Source organism: Caenorhabditis briggsae, assembly GCF_000004555.2.
Source record: "Caenorhabditis briggsae complete genome, chrIV, whole genome shotgun sequence".
NCBI lineage: Eukaryota > Metazoa > Nematoda > Chromadorea > Rhabditida > Rhabditidae > Caenorhabditis > Caenorhabditis briggsae.
The window spans coordinates 5,233,906-5,252,819 of NC_013487.2; the positions used below are offsets into that span (position 1 = coordinate 5,233,906).

At 35.6% G+C, this 18,914-nt stretch overlaps 5 protein-coding genes and 1 non-coding gene across 6 annotated transcripts in view; 4 read left to right on the forward strand and 2 right to left on the reverse strand.

The window, feature by feature from the left end:
• Positions 1-1,361, forward strand: part of CBG20086 — a gene marked incomplete at both ends in the record, with an annotated part of 2,571 nt that extends 1,210 nt beyond the window's left edge. Inside the window, 3 exons of the mRNA XM_002633938.1 lie at positions 295-617; positions 704-1,009; positions 1,118-1,361. Coding sequence (XP_002633984.1) covers positions 295-617; positions 704-1,009; positions 1,118-1,361 — 873 coding nt within the window. The remainder of the gene's footprint in view (positions 1-294; positions 618-703; positions 1,010-1,117) is intronic.
• Positions 1,362-3,688: 2,327 nt separating this feature from the next.
• CBG20085 lies at positions 3,689-7,216 on the forward strand (the record flags this gene model as incomplete). Its single annotated transcript, XM_002633937.1, has 7 exons — positions 3,689-3,830; positions 4,392-4,866; positions 5,234-5,511; positions 5,604-5,698; positions 5,748-5,840; positions 5,884-6,000; positions 7,025-7,216. The coding sequence occupies 7 exons, from the start codon at positions 3,689-3,691 to the stop codon at positions 7,214-7,216; spliced, it is 1,392 nt and encodes a 463-aa protein (XP_002633983.1).
• Positions 7,217-7,460: 244 nt separating this feature from the next.
• Cbr-srm-1 lies at positions 7,461-9,190 on the reverse strand (the record flags this gene model as incomplete). Its single annotated transcript, XM_002633936.1, has 6 exons — positions 7,461-7,541; positions 7,588-7,743; positions 7,830-8,217; positions 8,562-8,655; positions 8,867-8,939; positions 8,987-9,190. The coding sequence occupies 6 exons, from the start codon at positions 9,188-9,190 to the stop codon at positions 7,461-7,463; spliced, it is 996 nt and encodes a 331-aa protein (XP_002633982.1).
• On the forward strand, positions 8,756-8,839 carry CBG28736. Its single transcript has one exon. It is a non-coding gene (tRNA).
• Positions 9,191-11,660: 2,470 nt separating the features above from the next.
• Positions 11,661-13,592, reverse strand: Cbr-srm-2 (the record flags this gene model as incomplete). The annotated part of the gene is made up of 6 exons (XM_045235265.1): positions 11,661-11,768; positions 11,960-12,115; positions 12,163-12,532; positions 12,582-12,675; positions 13,254-13,326; positions 13,374-13,592. 6 exons carry the CDS (start codon positions 13,590-13,592, stop codon positions 11,661-11,663), a joined length of 1,020 nt encoding a protein of 339 aa, XP_045096950.1.
• A 2,966-nt stretch (positions 13,593-16,558) lies between these two features.
• Positions 16,559-18,914, forward strand: part of CBG20079 — a gene marked incomplete at both ends in the record, with an annotated part of 21,527 nt that continues 19,171 nt past the window's right edge. The window contains 3 exons of the mRNA XM_045235266.1: positions 16,559-16,705; positions 16,751-16,957; positions 18,212-18,367. Coding sequence (XP_045096947.1) covers positions 16,559-16,705; positions 16,751-16,957; positions 18,212-18,367 — 510 coding nt within the window. The remainder of the gene's footprint in view (positions 16,706-16,750; positions 16,958-18,211; positions 18,368-18,914) is intronic.

Below are 18,914 nucleotides of genomic sequence, written 5' to 3' on the forward strand. Positions count from 1 at the left end.
CGTCTCAACCGAATATGCGCTATTTAGGCTTTCCGCTTCGAGGTGCCTACCGTATTCAGACTGCAAAAAAACTCTCTCGCTCCAATTTTTTCGGACAACAATAATATCGTACTGTCAAATTCGTTAAAACCTGTAAAAATGCCACTACATTAACACACCTAACTGATACGGAAAATTTTAGGAATGTTTCACACAGAAACACACTGTTTCTTGAAATTGTGAAATATATTTCATCGATTCCAATAACTCACTGGATTAAATGTTGATTTAACAAAAATTGCAATATTTTTTCAGCTCGACCACGCCGTGCTCCAAGCCCTCGGCCACCAAACTGGCTTCCCATCGCTCACCGCTTCAGGACGTACCGACACCTTTAAGTACATCGTAATGCAACTCGTCGGTCCGGATCTGTCGATGCTCCTTGAATTTGCTCCCGAGAGACGTTTCACACCATCCACTGTCTATAAAATTGCTCTTCAAACTCTGGATCGTCTTCGTGTTCTTCATGAGGCCGGCTGGCTGAATCGAGATGTAAAGGCGCAGAATTTCGCTGTTGGATTGGGAGAGGAAAGCAATATTGTGTATATGCTGGATTTCGGACTCACTCGGAGATATCTGTAAGTTTGAGAAGAGCACAAATTCTAACCGCTGAATCCTTTATAAAGTGTATGTGTCAAATATGTGAAACAGAACATTTTTCCAGCGAAAACAACGGAAGTCCTCACCTCCTTCGCCCCCATGGTCCATCCGTCGGAACCTTCCCATACGCCCCTCTGACCTCTCTTGGATTCTGTGATCAGTCTCCAATCGATGACGTGGAAGGATGGTTATACATGGTTATTCATTTACTGAAGGGAGGACTCCCCTGGCACAATGCCACTCGATCTCTGAATCTTCCAAAAGTGAGAGAATGGAAAATGTATTGCCGTCGTGCTGGTGGAAAACATCACCTATTTGATGGTCTTGCAAAAGGATGGAGTGATGTTTTTGAAGTGATTTTGAATACGTCGTGAGTTGAAAAAAATAGAAAAATAAATTTGGGTTTCAAAAGGTTTATATATTATTCTTAAATAATTACGAAACATTGTTTGTCCAATTCCGTAAACTATTTTTCCAGCCATCACCAAAAACCGGACTACCAAAAAATTTCGCAAATGGTTCTCTCGATTGCTCACAGCGAGAATATCGATTTGTCAGCTCCATTTGATTGGCAAGTCAACCCGGTCCTTCGTTCTCTCGTCAGATTAGGGCCGTTGAGTGGCAATGAGCTGACAGTACCACGGAGCAGTCTTGCCAACACGACAATGCCTGAAACGATTCTGCATTTGCACACGATTGTATCGCCGATTGGAACGTGCTGATTGAGAAAAGATTATTGAACTTTTTTTTGTATTTACATCTACTAACCAGAGATCTACATCTACTAACCAGAGATCTATTCGGAATAAAGAGAGAAATTTGAAGAATCTTTGTTTGTGGAATAAGTTTTCAAAAAATCTGTCTGCTCTAACAATAATGTGTATCGAAATTAGCAACCTCTGACTTTCCAACATAATAATGATGGAACAGTAGTTTGAAATTTCAAAAATAAAATTTTCCAATTTCTGGGTTCCGGTGAAAGATATCGAAAAAATTGCAAACTAAAAAAATGTTTTAAAGATTACGATGAACGTTCTGTCAGTTGACAAATTTTTTTGATATCTCTCACAAGAATCGAGATAAATTGGCTCAAAGTTGGCGGGCCAGGTGGAACTCTATAAGAGACTTCACGGGAAGTCAGGATTTTTTTTTCAATTTTCAAGAAATATTTTTGACGGACTCACTATTTTTTTCAAAGTGGATGCCAATATGTTTTTAGTTTTTGAAACACATAGAAAAGTCTTCCGGCAGTTGGCAACACGAAATAAGAAATTGATCGAATCCTATGAGTCATACATCAAAATCTTCCAACTTTTTCACTGTTTCTTTTTTCTTGTTTCTGAGCTTTTATACTTTTTTACTATTGTTCCTGTTCTATACAGACTTTGCACCATTTTCACAGCAATGGGCGGAATTTCTTATTCCTTCTTCAGGATTTTCAAATTTTTCATGCATATCCTTATAAGTAAAATCATCAATGTTAAATATATATAAGCACTTACAGAAAAACTAAACCGTATTTAAAAATTCTTCAGAATTTCAACAAAAAATTCCAGAATTTTGTACTGAAAAACATGTAACTTTCACATAAAAACGCTTAAAATCACTGCAAATCGGGGTTCCTCCAAGAAATGGTGCAGAAAGGTAAACTACCTAGAACAATTCTTTTTCCGGACTTTTTTTTCTCGATTTTCGTCAGTTCTCCGACAATTCCCCACTTTGAAAAGTTTTTATTTTTCGACTTTGTTACGGTAGTTTCTGCTAAATGGAGAAAAATCCGGAAAATGAAATAACTATGAGGTTTTTTTAAAAAATATATTTCGTTTATTCGAAGGATCTGAAGAAATAAGGAATGATGGTAACTGGGGAAAGAAAATGATAAAAACGAAGGTAAGAAGGACTAACCCGCAAGAGTTAGTCCTAATGTGGGAAAGGAAAAGAGAGATAGTGGCAAGATCAAAGGGATGGGGGCAAGTCAGAAACGGGTAATCGAGATCTCAAGAAATTTTTTGAATTGTGAGGGTGGTAAGAAGGTGGGGTAGTTTTTCACAATAGCGTTCCAAATTGGGATCGTTTGGGCAAAATAGTCGTTTATTTTGGGGCGATGGCATATAAGTAACATGGGGTGACGGGCGGAAGAGGAAATGGAAACATGTGAATCAAGATTGGGAAAATAAGAGGCACCGCTAATTAATTTATAGAGTAAATAAAGCTACGGTAGATCTCGTTGTGGGGCTTTCGTCCATGGCCACCAGTGCTAAAAAGTTTGATTACAGTGTTTTGTAATACATTTGGGAAAAAATGTGTTAAAAAAATAATTTTTGATGAAGCACACTGTGATCTAGATCAATTTTTCGAATTTTATTTCAAAATTTTTTAAAAAGCTTTTGAAACACAAAAAAAAAGGAAAAAACATCTTTCCTGCAGTTGGCAATACGCATTAATAGATTGATCGAATATTATGAGTCATACATCAAAATCCCCATTTTTTTCACTGTTTCTTTATGTTATCTTGTTCATGCGCCTTTATACATTTTTAGTGCACCTTCTGGAAACCACGCTTATCCAAATAAAAAATTTCAAACTGAAAACGGAGCAAAGAATTCTGAAATCAAGTCCATTAACGAATTACTATTTTTCTCTGTTTCTGTCTGTTATCTTTGTTATGAGCTTTCATGAATCTTTAGTGTAGTTATGAATACACAAAGAATTTTATCAAAATCAAAGAACACATTTTCTATTACTATTTTTAAAATTCGAGTTCCTCGACAGTCCAATCGATTCAAATAGTTCAAAGTATTGCGTCACTCTTCACAAATCAAATACTCACACTTCACACATCTTCTGTTATTTTTCCCCTGGAATTTCGAAATTTAGCCCTATCTTCTTTTTTTAACCACTCGAGACTCGCTGACTTATGCAAATTTTCCTTTTCTCATCATGTCCCGAGTGACACATTCACTTATAAAACCATTTCACCAATTTTTTTGTCATTCAGAACTTTGTTATTTTTTTCAGTGTCGAATGAACAGTTGGTCTTGTCGAAAAAATGAACAATTTTCGCTTCTTCCTCCTCTTCTTGGCTACCGTATCCATGACATTTGTCTACAGTAACCGAGTCGTTTTTGGGTTTACTATCATTTGTCAGCAAAGTGGAAATGAGAGTGAAACGGAGACGATTGTCGAGCCAGGTGCGTTAAAAGTATTATTTCGAAACTACTATTCTTGGAAAAGGAAGAATTAGAAATTCAAAAAACGAAAGAAAAATAACAACTTCATGAATCAGAAAAAATTTTCAAATTCGAATGATTTTTCCTACCTTTTGTTTTTTTAAAAGTTTTTATCTTTCATCAAAACTAATGCCTCAGAAATATGTCCCAGAATGTCCCACAACGAAAACTACCATAACCCAAAAAAATTTTACTTTTTAATTTAAACTATAAATTTTTATAATGTTTTAGGAGAATTAACATAAAAAATTAAAATAACCGGAAAAAATGTTTCTAGCTTATGATAGTTTTCGTTCTGGGACCTTCAGCGAGAAGCATGTTTTTTTGGTTTTTTTTTTGAAAATTTCAGAATAAAGAAGAGAAGCAAACAACACATGGATAAAACTGGATTTCGTATTTCTCAACACTTGGAAACAGAAAAATTATAGAAGTAGAAAATAAATTCACTTTTTCGATATTGTTTCATACTTCAAATATTTTTGTTGTTTTAGTCTATAACCAATACATATTCGATTTTTTCAGACTACTACCTATTGGATTCTCTAAATATCGCATGGATGTTCACTGCCACTGCAATCGGAATGTGTCTTGGTCCCGCTCCTTTCTATTTTGCCAACTTTTTGAGTACACGAATGCTAATCTTTTCCTACGGATTCCTCTCGGGAATCAGTTCCATTCTCTACCCATTCGCCGACTCGTTAGGATTCTGGCCTGCCCTTGTGTGCAGATTCATGGCTGGATTCGCACAAGCAAGTCAGCTACACTTTACGAATGACATTGTCCTTCGATGGACTCCTCAATCAGAAGCTTCATTCTTCTTTTCCATCATGTTGGCCACTTCGCAATTCGGTCCATTGTTCACCATGATTCTGGGCGGTGAAATGTGTTCTTCCTCATTTTTCGGTTGGGAAGCCACCTACTACATTCTGGGAGTAGGTACACTCGCCGCGTCGATTGCATTCGCTTATTATTATTCGGATAGTGTGGAGGAGAATCCGTAAGTTATCATTCAATTTTAAAAAATTACCAACTGGGGGTATGGGAACTGTCGCTAGAAAACCAATTATTTCCGATTTTTCTCTCGTTTGTAATGAACTTGGCTTTTCGAAGAAAATCGTCTTGAACTGGATTGAATTAGAAAAGTCATGTTAACTTCAAATAACTGAAATTTCTGGAACAGCAGAAATATTGAGTAAACAAAAACCTTAAAATCAATAAGCTTTAATGAGAGAAGTGAATCATCTTGGGAGCAAGAGAACACAATCCTAGTGTAATATAGGAAGAGGCGGAAAGAAATTGTTCTAAGAAAAAGTTTAAAAAACGAAGCAACCTGAGGAATAAATTAGGTGAAACAATTTTTTCAGAAACCTCGAAGAATCAGAGAAAAAGTACATTCTTGCCGGAAAGCACTCACTCAAAGAAAACGAAGCAGTTCCGTACAAAGCACTTCTTCAAGATTGGACCATTTGGATTAGTTTATTGATGTTCACTGGTTATTACTTGGCAATGATTGTCTACCAACAGTACTCTCCAATTTTCATCAAACAAGTTCTTCATTTCACGATTCGAGAAACTGGATACTTTTCTGCGATTCCACAGTTCATAGCGATTTTCATTAAAATTGGATGCGGAAGGTTGTTGGGTGAGTTTCAGAATTATCAATATTGGCAGAAACGTCTACTATATCATAAATTTATGTTTCAACAACATTTTGAATCCGTAATTGTTTTCCAGATGTGAAATGGGGATGTGGTCCAAAACTGACCCTTGTCATCCCACTTCTAATTCTCGAATCCGCCAGTGCCTTTTCTCTTTTTCTCACTGGATTCGTGAGTAATTAACCCTCAATTATCTCACTAATTACCCCAATTAATTCAGCTGGATGACCGTGTGTGGGCGTTGATTTGCATGATGATCTTCGCATCTCTTCACTTCTTCGTTCCCGTCATTTGCAGTAGAACGATTCAAATTGTAAGAATCTAAATTTAAATTTAGAAACATTAAAAGTTTCCAGAGAGCCGTTCAACATTCTCATTTTGCTCTGAACTTGAACATGGTGATTGCTGGAATTGCACAGATTTTGATTCCGTTGGGAGTGCAAGCGGCGGTTCCAGATAATTCTAGAAGTCAGGTAAGAACAAATACAGTTGAATCGACTCTTTTCTAATTTAGAGGTCCGAAAAAAGATTAGAGGTCCCAAATGTGTAAGAAATAAAAATTCTGGGGTCTTATTTAAAATATAAGTGTTGATGATGTATTTTATACTTTTAATAGGCTTAAGAATGCATATTTTCTGAAAATTATCTAAGCCTGAGAGAAAGCTTATTCACGGAGGCATTAATGTTTGCCAACATTTTGCTTATATGTAAATTGGGGTTCATAAAAAAGACAAAAAAAAAATGGAGCCAAAATTATTACGAGAGAAATGGAGCCAAAATTATTACGAGAAGTCACATTTCCGCTCTTATCATCCTATAGAGCCTCAAAACTCAAAACTCCAAATTGTGCACATTATTCTAATACCTGTGCGTTTTTCGAATTTCGGACCTCTATTTTTTCTTGGGACCTCTAAACTTTTTTGTGACCTCTAAATTTTTTTGGGACCTCTAAACTAGAAAAGAGCCGTTGAATCTCTATTATTTGGGAAATTCAAAAAGTTGTTTTTTATCATTTTTTTGAAACAGCATTTTTTCGGAAAATGATGAAAATGCAATGTCGATTTTGAAATTCTAGCATGCCGCGGACTAGAAAAAACTATCTCTTCCACCTGTCCATGTTACTTGCGGAAAAACCGACCGACCGATCGCCGACCGAATTCGTGAATTTGTGCGTCAACATGCCAAAGAGTGTTTGCGTACGCAGCATTATATATTACGACGCATTTTTTGTTTTGGGAAACACGATATTCTGCGTACGCAAACACTCTGTGACATGTTGACGCGCAAATGCACGAAATCGGTAGGCGCGCTGACCGATCGGTTAGCTCAGCTGTGTTGGCGGTCGGTCGGCGTCGACTGCTGATTACAAACCGGCCGAAAGGAAATCCTTAGCCACGAAGCTAAAAATGATGTACTGTTTCAAAACGTTTGTACATACGCTCCTGGATTTCTGTCCAATAAGAAAACGGCTAATTGATAAAACCCTAAAAATTCCAGTGGGCCCTTGTCTTCTACTTCCTCGTCATAAGCGTCGTCATCACTTCGATCCTCTACACAGTCTTCTCAAAAGTGGCACCTGCCGAATGGACGATGCAGAAGAAGTCATCGGAATACACTATTTATCGATTATCTGATATTTCACCACCTGAACCCATCACAATTCCCATGCCGAAAGAATGCAAATTTTAGAGAGAAAAACGGGTTAAAAAAGTGTTTATTGTTTGTTTTTTGGAAATTTCTATAAACGAATTTGGTGTTATTTTTAATTCGGAAAACGGTTCAGGTTCTGGGAACGTTAGCAATTGGTAGTCAAAAGCTATCTGCAATAAACGGAAACTATATTTTTTGAGTTTATTTGACAAAAATACGAAACTGAACATTTTTTGAAAAAAACATTCGTGAATCAAAACCTGTTCATAATTTCAGAAAGACTTCATTTGGCTCTTGTAAACATGTTCATTGCACTGGAGTCGGACTTCAAAGGGAAATTGAAAAACGCTTGTTCTCGGATGCTCTGAAAAATTTGAAAAGTTTAAATCTCATTAAAAAAGAAAACAAACCTTGACCATGATAAAAACCAGAATTGGATTCAATGCAGGACACCAAGAGAAGAGATACGGTAGGTAAATGGAGAGATTCGAGGTCTCGACACGAAATAGTGGCATCAAAAATGACATGTAAAATGGGATATGAATAGTTAAAAAGGGAAGGGTGAACTGAAAATGAAAATGTTTACTATTTCAGAAAGTCTTCAAAATTGGTTTCAGGTTTTTATTTTAATTGGACCTTCCGTTTTCCCCACCTGAACGATGAGTACCGTATTCAATTGTTTTTGTGACTTTATTGCGTTGGAACTTTTAGATCCTCGAGGAACCTCCATCTTTATAACTATCCAGAAAACCAGACAGATTACTGTAGTGAGCACCAAAACTCCTACGATATACAGAGTACACGCCCAGGATATCGGGTCCGGAACGAATCTATTCAAATTAAAATCGTAGCGTTCTAATGAAGCGATTAGATAAGCGGATTTGCCTTTTCCGTTTATATAGTAAACTATATCTTCTGATAGTTTATCGTCAGCAGCATCTGGAACATATCCGAAAGTGATAAGAAATGCGGCAGTTAGGGAAACTAGGAAGGAGATTAGAGTGGTGATTAAGACGATTTGTTTTTGGGTTCGAGGATTTCTGGAATAGAGAACTTGTAGTTTGTTTAAACTACCGTAAGACCTGTATTAGAAAGGCCGGCCCTTCTATTACAGGAGCTCTTCAATCAGAGGGGCCCTTTTATTTTTTGGTCATTTTTTCCGAATTTTCTCATAGTCAGCGAAAAAGTCGGTAAAGTTTTTGTGAAAATTCATAAAAATTAATCAGTTCCATAAAAATTAAGCAGGAATATTTTTCTCGAAAATATACGAAGGTTATTAATTTAGAAAATTAAACTTTTGAAGAGGCCCTTCTATTTTCGACCCTCTCGGAAGGCCCGTCTAATACAGGTTTTATGGTATTACGGAATTCTCTTTTACACTGACTTCTTTAAAATAAAAGCCACTTGTGAAAACTGCATTGGTGGACCCATACACGAAAATATGACAAATGTGACAAAAGTTATCAGCATTGCTTGACCTGGAAGGTTTACTGTTTCTAGTACGTCATTTTAGTGTTAATAATTTCGAAGCGTTTATTCCTTCCAATATGTTTTCCTCCTCAACCGTATTACAAACGTGTCATTCTGGCCGAGTGGTCTAAGGCGCTGCGTTCAGGTCGCAGTCCTCTCAGGAGGGCGCAGGTTCGAACCCTGCGGATGACAAACTCTTTTTTAAACATATTGACTCACCAAACTTGATGGGCAACTTAAATCCGCCCTTGACGATGTAGACAGCTTCTGCTTCTATGATGTAAGCAAGTGTCTGCAGTTAATAGATTTGATTACTTTGTGTTGTTTTTGTTGACTCACCGGCGAACAAAAAATAACTAAAATTGAGAATAGTAACCGGAGAAACGCACTGAATACTTGCATTCGTTTTACCGTATCCGAATAGGATTTCACTTTTGGAATTGCAAACATGAGAGCTACATTGAATACTAATGAGACGCATCCAGTGAATATACTGTTGAACTCGTCGAACCAAGTGTCATTGATGTTGGGTAGATTCGTCATATCTAAAAATGATTTTGAAATTCTGAAAATTGATTATAATTTTTGTTTTTTTCTGGGAAGTTTTTTTCAGTATGGGAAATATGTTTTACTTTAAATGATGTAAGGCAGGAAAAAAGTTAAAGTGAAAGTTTAGGGGTGAAAATCTAACTGTGTAACCGCGTAGCTCAACCAATACCTCCATAAATCTAGCTTGGCTTCTATAGGCAGAATCTGATTATGATAAATACCAGTTGGAGATTCTGGGAAGTTTTTTTCTGAAGAAAGGATACTGAAAAATGACCAAAATTTCGAAGCGGGATTCATAAAATAAGAAAAAGAACACCGACAATCAGAACAAAGAGTACTTGGAAGCCAGTTATAAAGATGCATGAAAAGAAACGATTATATATTTATTTTCGGTTTTTCAAGATGTGTTTGAGAGTTGAATATTTTTCTGATTCAATAATAGTTCGGGGAAAAATATTTGTCAGTCAGGGTTACGAAAATTTGGAAATGTCAAACAATTTCTTAATTTGATTTTTTGGGGATAATTGAATTTTGAATCGGTTTTTTTCTAGACATTAAATTGGAATCGAGGAAACATAGTTTAATTAGATTTTCTCGAGGTTTCTTATATTGAAAAACACTAAAATTTATCGATGTGACTTACTCTGAACAATAAATGTTAAACCTATGTTTTTTAGCCCAGTTCTTAGCGTTCAATAGTTCAGAGAGTACATGGGGTCTTGGGGTGTATTGCGTTGTAGCCTAAGCCTATAATTTTCAGCAAAAAAGAAATAGTCTGTAAAAACGTTTTTTTTTTCGTTTTCCAGTACTAAAATCATATGTACCTTTGGAACCAATGTACCTGAAGAATGGCAGAAAACCACGATGGCAGGTTTGTGAAGATGGGAATCTGTTACCGAACAGAATATGAATGTGAAATTCGATTTATTCTAATAAAACCTAGTTTTTGAAACCGAAAAATATTTTTCCGACAAAAAATATTTTTTCATGTTCCGAAAATGATTTCATTTTTTTTTAAAGCATAGACCCCAGTAAAGAATCAGTAAATATCATACTTGCAACGGGCCGGGCCGCCTTCAAAAAATTGGTCAAGGCCCGGCCCGGCACGGAAGGCCCGGAAGGCCTGGCCAGTTGGCGCCAGCTTCGATTTTTGGGCAAAAAAGTGTGTTTTTTTTGAAAAAGTTGTTTTTATCATCTAATTTTAAGCTAAATAGTAAATATTGAATTTGTAAATGTTTAAACAAATTTTTGAAAAAATATTTTTTTTTTCCTGAGTTTTTCCAAAGTTGATATCGAAGAAAAATTGCATTTTTGAAGAAAAAAAACAGTTTTCTTTCGAAAACTAGTTTTTTTGTTAAAAAATTCTCAAAAAATTATCAAAAAAATTTTTTTGAGAAATTTCGACCAAAAAAATTCGTGTCCGGGCCTTCCGGGCCGGGCCGGGCCTTCAACGATTTTTGCAAGTATGGGAAATATGTTTTACTTTAAATGATGTAAGGCAGGAAAAAAGTTAAAGTGAAAGTTTAGGGGTGAAAATCAAACTGTGTAACCGCGTAGCTCAACCAATACCTCCATAAATCTAGCTTGGCTTCTATAGGCAGAATCTGATTATGATAAATACCAGTTGGACCTCGTTACAGACTGATTGAGTTTAGCATAGACACATTGCAATCTAGACAAAAAATCGATAATAATTTTTTCACCAAGCTCGTTCAAGGCGAAACTAATGAAAATCATTTAACGTATTTTGAAATTAAATTAATTTTCCCTTTCTAGATAAAAAATAGTCATCGCAATGTTCGACCAATTTTTGGGGTTGTGCTATCATGATTACATTATGCGCAAAGTGACGTTTGGCTACTGTAGTCCTAATACAACAGGTCCGTACCTGATTTTGGGGGTTTATAGATTGTTTGGGATACTGAATCGGATGTAAATATTTGCTAAAGTTTTCCGTTTTTCTGAGAACTTCATTATTTATGTTGCATGAAGTTTATGAAACATAAAAATATAACAAGTAGTGATTTTCAAAAGTTTTAATTTTGGGAAAAATATTCAGAAAGTGTTAATATTTCTGTTATATTTTTTGAAAAAAACACGTTGCTCCCAAAAACTTAACGGTCCATCTTTTGGGAGATTCATAAGATTCACGTGGCTCACAAAAATTTTTGAAATTTCAGTATTTTGTGAAAATTAAAACTTTTGAAATTCACTACTTGTTATATGTTTATTAACTTTCAGTCAGCCTGGATTTGGCAAAATATAATGTATCCGACAATTGTTCCTACAAGAACAGACCTAAACGTTGATAATCAAAAATTAAATAATTTCGCAAAAAATTAAGGATCCTAAATGGCACGTATCGAGGAGATGAATAACAGAAATCCGTCTAGCCATTTGAATGACGAAATCGTCATCATATTAATTACAAATTGGCAGTTTGAGGATCCACGGGGGAGATTGCTCAGTGTGCACGTGTACTGAGCACCTGCGACGTCTGACGAACTTGAATCATATTTGTGGAGGATAGTTTGGAGGACGCTGACTTGCAGAACATTCGGTCGCGCACATTCTGAGAATTGAATTATGTTGGAGGATGGTTTTTGAACGTTTGGGGGTGGAAATGAGGGATGGAATTGGTTAAAAAGTGATTGTTGGTTCTGGTCCGGAAAAAAGTTCAAAGTATTTATTCGATTTCAATATTCTGTTATTTTTTCATTTTGACAATGTTCAATTAATCTGCTATCGATAAAACCTACTTACCTTGACCATAAAAATCACCAAAATCGGATTGATCGCCGGGCACCAAGAGAACAAAAATGGCAAATTAGTTGACAAAAATGAGTTTTCAATATCAAACATTGGCAATATAAAAGATACATAGAATGGAACATGAATAGTGAGAAATGGTAAAGCGAACTGAAAATTAATTCGATTTGAACAAGATTTCGTTTTTCTCTTATTACCTGAAGAAAGAGAATCATATTGATCTGATTTTGCGACTTTTTCGCTACGTCACTCATCATTTTGGCCTTCATCTGTTTCTGAATCTTAAAAGCGCAAACGATTACAGTAATCACTGATAGAATCATAATGATCAGGATGTAAAAGGTACAGAAAATGGATGTCCAGTCGAGTATATTGTTTCTAAATGCAGTAACCAATAGGAAAGCACTATCTCCTTCTCCATTCAAATAGTAAACGATGTCCTTAGCTTCCAGAAGTTCAGCTGGAGATGGAGTGTACCCGACGTATGCCAAAATGAGTGTTGGAATTCCAGCAATAACAGAAATGGTCGAGATGATAGGACCAAAGTGTTCGCGTTTATGAGCGTTGCTGAAAAATTTCAGGTTGGTTTAGGGTTGGAATCTAAAACAACTCTTACTCTGAGAGCACATGACATAACTGGAGGTATTGAACGGATGGAGAGCTGCAGGAAATGACAACGAAGAACACGAAAAGGATTAGGAAGATAATTCCTGAAAGTTACCGTTTTTTTCATTATTATATAGGAAGCCGTCAATTTTTCTAAAACTATTAGCTTTTTTGTTCGATAATCTTCAAAATTTTCAAAATCACATTTTTTTCATTTTGATATGTCTTCCCCGAAAATGAAGAGGTCGTGTTCTTAAATGTAGGGGACATAAACGTTTTCCTCGACATTCCGTTCATACACCCGTCAAGGAATTGAACTTTCGGGTCCAACTATGGAGGTGCCGCGCTTCTACCAGCTGAGCTACGGTGGTGCAAGCTGAGGTGCACGTGCCACGATAACAACACGCTGTGTGAACACTGAACAGTGTACATGATCTCAGAATGCATACCGCAACTCCAAGAAAACTTCTAAACTTTTCCTGTTTCCCCTCCTTTAAGAATCACACCACTTCAAGTTTGCAACAATTTTTCACATAAAAATGACGCTATCTTTTTTCTGGTATTTCCAATTTAATATATTCTCGAGAAATAAACAAAATTAGTGGTCTTAAGTTCATGTTATGTACTTGTCATTTTGTATCCCTCAATTTGTCAAAAAAATCCGAAAACATAAACAACTAACCGGTATTGAAAGGAAGATAGAATCCGCCTTTGACGATGTACAATGACTTCATTTTGGCCACATAAGCAAGTGTCTGAAAATAAAGCAATCAAAAGCTCAAAAGTTCAGAAGGGGACTAACCGGCGATGTCACCACCACAACCATAGAAAATATCAATCTGAGAACACAAACGTAGTATTGAATCCATCGGAATGCTTTTGAATAAGTTTTAACTTTGGCTGTAGCGTAGATTAGAGCAATGTTGGAGACTAAAGAGACGAATCCTGCCACGTAGGCATTCGCTTCATTGACATAAGTTTCATGAAGTTCCGATGGGACCGGAGTGGTGAATGTTGCCATTTTGGGAATTGCTGAAAATGGTTTATTCGATAAGATGATCAAGATGCAGCGCCAAAATTATCACGGTAAGTGTGAAATAGTCAATGGAGACTATTAGAAACCGAAAATTGATGTTTCAAGGTGTTCAGAAATACAATAAAGAAATATGTTGCGATATAGAGAACGTAACTTTTCGCGAATACTGAAAATATTCCAAGTGTGTCCCGGATTTTCGAAAATAGACAACTACGACGTAAGGATTACAAAAAGTCTCTGGTGGATTCTTTTTTATGAATCAGTTATGCTAAAACGGAAAACTTGGAATTTCGGAATTTCCCGCGTTTTCAAATGTCGGAAATTCCGAAAATTCCGAAATGTTAAAATCGGAATCTCCAAATGATCCGATTTTTTAAAAATCGGATTTTTTCTTTGAAAATCGGAAATTCTCTTAATGATTAATTTGAAAAAAGTTCAATGTTAAAAACCATGATTTGATTTTTCAAAAAATGCAAATTAATGGTACAACTGCAGTAACAATAACATTTTCTGCGAAATTTTTAAAAACCAGAAAATTTACAGAAGACAGAAAAGAATTTTTCAAAATAGCTTAAGTCTTTTTTTTCAGTTTCAGAGTGATGATAATCTTATTTAGTTATCACATTCTAATAGTGTTCCAACATTTTTCTATGTTTTGAAAAACTAAACAAAAATTCGTTCGATATCGTTGAATTCAGTCTAACCAAAAAAGTCGGACCTCAATTATCATTTAGAAAGCAAAAACGTCTAGACATGATAAAAAAAGTGTGAAATATGATTCTTTGAATTTCCAAGGGGGAGACACTAATTATAGGAATACTACTCGCTCAGTCTACTTACGTAGCACACGCCTTCTCAAGGGGATGAAGAAATGAACTTGGCTAGATAATTTTAATATCAAATGGTTTGAGACTTTTAGAGATCAGATGAACACCTGATCACTCACTCAATTGATGTTTGGAGTTTTGGTTTTGTTGAAAATTCAATTTGAGACTGGAGCAGAGGTTCCGCGTTTTCAATGTTCTATTTTGCACATTCGCATTTTTTCTAACACCAATTTTTTAAAAATAATTTCAATGGAAAAAAAGGAACAGGAAAATATCAAATATTTGAAACATAAAATTTTGAGAACTAAAGTTGAAACAAAAATATCTGTTTCAAAGTGCTAATAAATTCGTACAAAGTTTCATTTTACAATGGGCTTTTTCACAAAGGAAGCCTAAAAATTCGATTACCCATATTTCGGAATCTTCCAATTAAAAAAATGCTGAAAATTTCGTAAATTAAAAAAAATATGAGTTGTTTCTAAAGAATTGCAACAACAAAAATTGAAAAATAAAAGCTAGAGCAAACTATGAAATTTCGAAAATCATTGAGCTCAAAATTCTTTAATTGTAGATTAGAAGTGAAAGAACAATTATCTGTTTCAAAATATTCTGAAAATCATGTTAGCACAACATAAATTACTGGGACGGTCTCAAAAGACAATAAAAGACATGACTAGGAAATTATTTGAACATTTGGAGGAAGGAGTTCAGACTGGAAAATGCTTGATAATGATAATTCAGTTGTCACTTCTTTGATTTCTAACAAATTTGCGCAGTTGGAAAGAAACGATTTATTTGATTATAAACGGGAACTCGTGTGGGTTTTTAGAGCAGTTCTATGCAGAAAATGCGGTTTCATAACTTTGGTTTAAAGTTTGAATACCAATCGTTTATTAATCGTCACAACACACACTTGGGTTCAAGCTAAGGCTTCCATTCGGTCGGGAAATTTAGCCGACCGACCGACCACCGACCCCGCCGACCGTCCCCTCTAATAGAAGGCCTCTCTGAGAGAGGCTTAGAAATATAGAAGTGACGGCCCTTCTAACACAGATTTTACGGTAACTTTGAGTATGTAGAAAATATAGTACATTCTTGTCAAATAGGTATGAACTATTTGAGAATTGCGGTTTTTGGATGTTCTTATAAATGAGACTTATAATAGGACAAAAAATACTTGCAAGGTGTGTATAGCTTTCAAAACTTACCACAAGTTTTCCAACTTTAACTACTTTCCCCAAAAAAACCAACAAAACAACAAAAAACTTCGATTGGTAATTGAAAATTCAATAAAAACAGGATTTATGGAATTTTCCTGAATTCCCAAACGCAAACTTCGCTCCGGACCGTTATTTTCTTTTTGGACCATTATTTTCCCTGCGGACCGCTATTTTCACTGCGGACCGCTTTTTTCACTGCGGACCGTTATTTTCTCTAGGGACCGCTGAAATCATATAGAGCCCCAATTTCCTGTATAAGTTTTCGGAGTGGTTGACCAAAATAATGTTTGCCTTAACATCAAAAACATTTTTTCTGGTTACCTTTGATATCTTTTTTGGGAAGTGTTGACAGTGTGGGGCCATTCTATTACAGGTCTTACGCTATTTTATTTAGATGAACTTTTACAGAAAAACATTCTACAAAACCAATAGACGAATTTTAGATGCTTTTAGGACTCTTTAGAAATGACTGATTTCAAAATGCTTGGTACAAATTTTACAAGCCATACCATTATTTTAGTCTTTTTACTTTTAAGTCAACTGAAAAAATGTCTTATTTTCGAAATCGATCTACACTCACGCGCGAATCTATGTTACACTTTTCAGACACAATTCAAAATTTTTCGAAACCGAAAATATAATTTCAGACAATAATGTACATCAGCGAAGTGAAAGCTCTATACATTGTCAAAGGCGGAATCGACATGTCCCGAGAATTGGGAAACAATCTGATAAACCTATTCTTAGTTCTAGTAGTCACTTCTTGTACGGGTCCAACAGTTCAGTACCTGCAGGTTGCTTATCTTTTATCAAAGTAAGTTGTTTGAAAGTAGTTTAATATTCATTAAAATTTTTCAGTCCAGCTCTCAAAAATCATACGGTTCTCCGACTGGTTATAAATGCAGTTCCTCTTTTGGTAGCCATCCCCACATCCATATTCATTTATCTTGGATACATACCGACTTCTTATGAAATGGATATCTCCGAGTCTTTGATACAAGAAATAACCGGACATGAAGATAGTTCATTTTTAATTGCTCCTGAAGAGAAAGTAGGTCAAATTCTAGTTGATCTTGAAATTTCTGGTGTTTTGAAGATAATGATGCCTGAAACGGGAACTATGGAGTATGATGTCTGGGCTCGAATATGCACATTTTTCATGTTCACAGCAATGGTTTTATCCGTGTTAGTGGTTGTTGCTTGTTTCTCGCACATGCAGAAAATGATGAGTAAAAAGAAGTCAGTGACGACGCAGCAATCGCTTAAATCACAAAAACAGTTGAATCTATTGCTGATGGTACAGGTGAGATTTTGTAATACAGTACCGGTCCATATGATATAGAAAAACGGGGTTTTCAATGGATTTTTTACTTCGGAGGGTGTAAAAAAGACGTAGATTTAAAACTTTGCATTCACAGAGTATTTTGGAATATCCAAAAATGTCTGCTGTTCGCCGATTTCTGGAAGACATCCCGTTTTTGTACTGAAATCGTAAAAAAGGGGGTGTCATTCAGAAATTAAAAAATAGCTGAAAGTTTTCAATCTATGTCTGTTTTACACCCTCCAAAATTTTCAAAGTGATCTGACATCTAACAGCCAAGCTCCAGTCTCTCGAAAATGGTCACAATCATCAGAAGAACGCATTTTGTATATCTTATTGACCGGTAGTGTGTGTTTCTAGTTGAAATAACAAGTAATTCAAAAAAGTTAGCCAATTAAAATCAGATGAAAACAGTAAAATTTTATTGTCCTCAAATTTTGAAATGCGCCAAAGACACGCCAGCTTCAGATTGACCTGGTATTATATTTCCTTATTGATAAATGTAAATCTAATCATAAAATATTGTGCAACCCGGAAAAAACAAGGATAATTGAATCAGAGAACGGAATATGATAGAGAATAGATGTCAATCATGTCAAATTGATAGAAAAAGTGAATTAGGCTTGAGAGAGACTGAATGAAATTTTTTGAGCTAGGTCAGTGGATAAATAATACGCAAAAATGTAGAAGCGGAAAATATGGAACTGTGATTTTTTGAATCAAAAACATTGTACAAGAAATACCGAAATGGGGTAATTCATAGAGTAGAAAACAAAAATTTTCTACTATTCTGTGAATAAGAGATAATCTAGAATATAAATTTTGGTCAAAATAAAATACATCGAGAATCCGAGGTAGGTGACTAATCGGGAAAAACTTCATTTTCGCAAATTATCTGATCAATAGCTAAACAATTATACATTCTACTTGAAACTGAAATATTTTGAGAGATATAATCAGCTAAATGGGCCCATAACATCCATAATAAAGACAAGTGTCCTCGTTCGCTGTAAAAGATATCAAGAAGTTTTATCATGTTATCGAAAATATTTTGTAAGTTGACAAATTTTTGATACCTGTTAAAGGAAATGCGATAAATTAGGTCACAGTTGATTCTTTGGGGGACCCGTCTGTAACAAGTTCTTTTTCCCAATGTAATGTCCGATGTCACACTAATTCTCATGTGTTTCTCCCCAATTCTCTATTTTCTGAAACTGTAATTTTCTAAATTTTCAGTTCATCTTCCCTTTCATCACCATCCATATCCCCTTCTACACTGCCTTTATCCTCCCGTATGCTGATATTGAATTCACAATTCTTTCTTCAAATCTACCGTATCTTTTTTCTTGGTGTCCTGCCATTAACCCAATTTTAGTGATTTGTATGGTCAAGGTAATTTTTTTTCGGAAATTTGAAGTCCTTGAAAAAAAAGCTGAAAATGTTTTCAGAACGTTCGAGACACACTACTTGGAAGTCGGAAGAACACGCCCAACACTGGTGTCACATTCACATCGAGTCATGCACTTGCTGTCAAGAATTCAGTGATTGTAAAGAAGTGATTGATTAATTATAAATTTTGATATATTATACTGGTATAAGATACATGTATTGTAAAAGACGCTGATGGTTTAAAGTGTCAGAACGAAAACTACCGTAACCTGAAAATACTTTACTTGAGTTCTTCATGTGCTCACTTGGGTTCAAGTGAGCGGGTCAGAAAAGGCGCCCCAGCAAACTCGTAGGCCAGAATAAATTTAATAATTTTAAAGTGGACGCGGGTTTGATCTAGATCATGATTTTCATTAAAATAAACAGGTTATAATGCGCGCTTTTTCGCTCTTCATTTCAAACTTTGAAACTCAGCCAACGAAACTCGGCAGCGAATTTAGAAGTGTTACTAAATTTACTGAGGCGCGCTTTCTGACCCGCTCGCTTGAAC